The sequence below is a fragment of the Dipodomys ordii genome, unplaced genomic scaffold (assembly GCF_000151885.1).
Source record: "Dipodomys ordii isolate 6190 unplaced genomic scaffold, Dord_2.0 Scaffold6767, whole genome shotgun sequence".
Taxonomy (NCBI): domain Eukaryota; kingdom Metazoa; phylum Chordata; class Mammalia; order Rodentia; family Heteromyidae; genus Dipodomys; species Dipodomys ordii.
In genome coordinates, this window is record NW_012273980.1 from 1 (window position 1) to 4,449 (window position 4,449).

At 42.4% G+C, this 4,449-nt stretch overlaps 1 protein-coding gene and 1 pseudogene across 1 annotated transcript; one reads left to right on the forward strand and one right to left on the reverse strand.

Moving 5' to 3' along the window:
- Nucleotides 1-176: 176 nt before the first annotated feature.
- On the reverse strand, nucleotides 177-2,839 carry LOC106002295 (cell cycle control protein 50C-like; the record flags this gene model as incomplete). Its single annotated transcript, XM_013037191.1, has 3 exons — nucleotides 177-317; nucleotides 1,895-1,982; nucleotides 2,738-2,839. Coding segments are annotated over 3 exons (331 nt in total), but the record flags the coding sequence as incomplete, so codon positions are not given.
- Nucleotides 585-1,345, forward strand: LOC106002294 (annotated as a pseudogene).
- Nucleotides 2,840-4,449: the final 1,610 nt, after the last annotated feature.

Sequence of the window (4,449 nt, forward strand, 5' to 3'; positions counted from 1 at the left end):
ATTCCTCAGCACCACATAAGCAAAAAAGAAAAAAGCCAGAAGTGGCGCTGTGGCTCAAGTGGTAGAGCGCTAGCCTTGAGCTGAAGAGCTAAGGGACAGCGCTCAGATCCAGAGTTCAGGCCCCAGGACCGGACCTAAAAAAAAAAAAGAATACTGGGCAACTGTATGGCTCTTACCTTCAAACTGATCTGCAAGATTACTGGAAACTGGATTCTGAAATTTGACATACTTATCTGTCCACCATGTGAGTCCATACTTTAGCATTGGGACTTGGATGTGTTCAGATGAGTGAAGGTTATAGGAAAGAATTATGGTATCTGAAAGGAAATTTCAAATTATGTTAGATGTGAAAGCTACCAAGTTTGCCATTCTTCAAAGACCAGACACAGCTGAAAATAAACCAGCTTTTCAGACACTCAGCATGCCTCGATATCATAGCTGCTGACTCACAAGACTAGTCTTTTTCTTGCTAAGGTTGAGCTCTGGCCCGGGTTGTGGCGGGCAGCGAGGCCTCGGAAGAGGCGAATCCGGCGCGAATCCGGCGCGAATCCGAACCATCAGAGCCGCCACCAAGACGGTGCAAGATGCTGCAGCACATTGACTACAGGATGAGCTGCATTCTGCAAGATGGCCGGATAGTCATCGGGACCTTCAAGGCTTTCGACAAGCATATTTGAATTTGATCGTCTGTGCTTGTGATGAGTTCAAGCCAAAGAATTCCAAGCAAGCAGAAAGGGAACAGAAGCCAGTCCTTGGTCTGCTGCTGCTTCGTGGGGAAAGCCTAGTTTCAGTGACAGTAGAAAAACCACCTCCAGAAGACACTGGCATTGCCCGAGTGACATTTGCTGGAGCTGATGGGGGCTGGGGGGGTGGGGAAGGCGTGGTGGAAGGGGGAAAGACGGGGAGAGGGGGCAGGAATTGGCAGGGCTGGGCTGCTGGCAGAGGAATTCCAGCTGGTGTTCCCATGCCCTAGGCTCCTGCAGGACTTGATGGACCAGTCCGTGGGGTTGGTGGGCCATCCCAACTGGTTATGACCCACTCCCACCCCCCACAAAGAAGAGGTACTGTTGCTGCTGCTGCAGCCGCTGCCACAGCCAGTATCGCAGAAGCTCCAACCAAAGTGCCCACCTGGACGTGTGGGTCCTCCCCCATCTATGGGTAGAGGGGTGGCATGATGGGTCCCCCAATGGGGATTCTGCCTGGCCCAGGAACTCCAATGGGCATACCCCCTCCAGGGATGTGGCCCTCCCCCCCCTCCCCGGGGAATGCTCCCCCCCCTCACAATGCTCTAGACCATCTTGGCCATCCTCGGCTCCCTGCCTGCTTTCTGAAAGGCTGTGCATAGTCCTTTCATTTCTGTGGCCTCTGAAGTTGGTTTATACCAAACTCTTAAGAGAATGTTGTAAATGAAACAAAACAAAACAGAAAACAAATCTCTGGGCAGGCATTGGTGGCTGAAATCTCTAATCCTAGCTACCCAGGAAGGTGAGATAGATCTGAGAATCATTGTTCAAAACCAGACAGGGCATTAAAGTCTGTGAGGCTCTAATCTCCAATGAATCACCAAAATGCTGGAAGAGGAACGCTGACTTAAGTAGTAGGATGCCAACCTTTAGCAAGAAAACACCTAAGGGGTAGCACTCAGGCCCTGAAGCCTCACTACTGGTGTGCATGTGTGCACAGCCATAGACACAGACACAAATAATCTTAAGTTCCATTTAAATCATACATATATACTCACACACACTTATACATGTGCATACATATAGCACTGTACAATAAATAAGCAAACAAACAAAAACTGTCACTAAGATGAAGAAGCAATCTGGGGGACATATAGGTGTTTACATACTTGTGAAGAAGGACAGCACAGAGAGAAGACAAAGTTACCCACCATTAAACATGCTGTTGGCAATAGCACCACAAGGAATGAAGGGAATCTTATCTTCAGACATTTTGAATGGATCACATCCATGAACATCCTGTATGCAAGATGATACAACAATAAGAAATGTTTTTGGCAAACTCTTAGAAGATGTGTAAATGTGTTTTACCTACCTAAAAATACATAACACACAGGAAGAAATTTAACTTGTTATCCTGTATATCACATGGAATCTTTAAAAAACATTTTTGTTGAACTATAATTTACATTCAGATTATGCACAGACCATGATTCTACAGCTAGATAACTAGCTAGATGGACATCACCAAGAATCCATCTTTTACAACAGCGGTTGCTAAAAATTCATCTGGCTATAACTTTCATAGAATGTCAGTATGGACAAAGTTTCCTTTTAGCGTTGCTTACTAGCAGTTAAAGATCATTTATCAAGATTAAAAATTGGTAATCCTAGGTCTCCTATTGTAGTCAATACAATCAAAGATTTGAAAAGGAAAGGTTCTTAGTTCAATCAATAGAATATCAATTAGGAAGGATCAAAAGCTCCAGATTCCTTGTAAAGGACAGTGGGTAGGAATCAAGTGAGCAAAATTGAGACAAATCCCTCAAAATGGTACATGAAAAGATAACCATTTAGTTGGATATGGTTCATGACACTTCTCTGAGGAGGAACAGAGCTTTCTCTAACAGTGATCCTGAATATCTAGGCCCGTCTGAAGTATTTCTCTTTTGTGACACCTTCTTTTTTGAACTTATTTTTCATCTTTCTTTCGGAAAGAACTCTCTGGATTTAAAAGAGGCAAAGTATTACACCGAAGTAAAAAAAAGCCTTACCATAATATTCTTACTCATCAGTTGTGTATTGCTTCTGGAAAGAACATATCGATAGAGATTCTGGTAGAAGCCATATAATTTGTAGTACATATAAACATTACCCTGTTTGGGGGAAAATAAGATGCAAAAAGGGAGTAAGAGATATTAAGTAGAATATTAATAAATTAAAAAAAAGTAGTACATAACTGTTAAGATTCTTCCTGGAAACAGAAATGCAACAAATCACTTTAAAAAGTCTCTGTTGGGCTGGGTGCCAGTGGTTTCATGCGTGTAATCCTAGTTATGGAGGCAGCTGAGATCTCAGGATTCAGATTTGAAGCCAGCCTAGGCAGGAAAGTCTGCAGGACTCTTATTGCCAACTAACCAGCAAAAAGCTGGAAGCAGAAGCATGGCTCAAGTGATGGAGTGCCAACCTTGAAGGAAAAAGCTAAAGACAGAGTACAGAGCCCAGACCCTGAATTCAAGCCTCAGTACCAGCACACAGAAAAAAGTCACTGCTAGGAATTCCTGGCCTATGCAGAATTACTGCGATGAAAATAAGTAACTTATTTTTAAGCTATTCTTTTTTTTAAGGCTTTCTTAATGGCCATGTGATCTCAAAGCAAACCCAAGTAATATAACACACTTAACATTAGAGTTACTGGTATAGTTAGGTAGAGGTACATGAAACTAAAAGAGCCTATGGTCAGAATCTAACTGTTTGTGCCATTTCAAGTTTCTTTGATCTATTAAGAGTCTTTGGATTATAATACTTGATCAAGAAATGATGAGTATGCAGTCAAAATTCAATGTATATACTATAAATTAAGTACTATAAATTAAGAAAAGTGAGGGAAGGGGTGGATTGGGAGGATGGGTGAGAATGTTGAAAGGGTGACATTGATCAAGACGCATGGTACTCATAAACTCTTCGATGAGTGGCAATTCCTGTGAACAACTACGAAAAGATAATAAAAATATTATAAAGAGAGAAATAATGAGTATGGAACAATGAACTGATCCACAAGAAAGAAGTGATTTCTACCCTAGCAGTAAGAAGCCTTGTTGCCTTGAGAGGAAGATTGTTTTTGCATGTGCTACAATGCAAGGCAGTCCAGTCATAGGTTAACATTGTGGGTTTATTTTTATGGTGATACACCAAGTCCCATGAAATTCTCAATGCAGAGTTGAGGCTGATATTACAAACAACACATATGCAAACATGTACATGGATTTAAGTAACATAATCATAGATTTTGCTAACAGCACATAAGTGGCCAATATTGCTGTACACAAAAGCATTTCTTTTACAACTCCCAATGCCAAACTAGCATGTTTGGAAAGGCTTTGGCCTTACTTCCTAAGAACCTTAAAGACTATGGAAAACTGGGCCTCATACCTACTGAAACCCTAAAGAAAAGTCATTGTAAATGTAGCTAGTTCTGGAACAAAAGCTGAAGAAGTCAGCCAGCTTTTTTTGTGTGCCGGTCCTGCAGCTTGAACTCAGGGCTTGGGTACTGTTTCTAAGCCTTTTTTTGCTCAAGGCTAGAGCTCTATCTCTCTCTCTCTCTCTCTTTTTTTTTTTTTGCATCTGGTTGTGGGGCCTGAACTCTGGGCCTGGGTGCTATCCCTCAGCTTTTCAGCTCAAGGCTAGTGCTCTACCACTTGAGCCACAGCGCCACTTCCGGCTTTTTTTCTTTTTGCTTATATGGTGCTGAGGAATCGAACCCAGG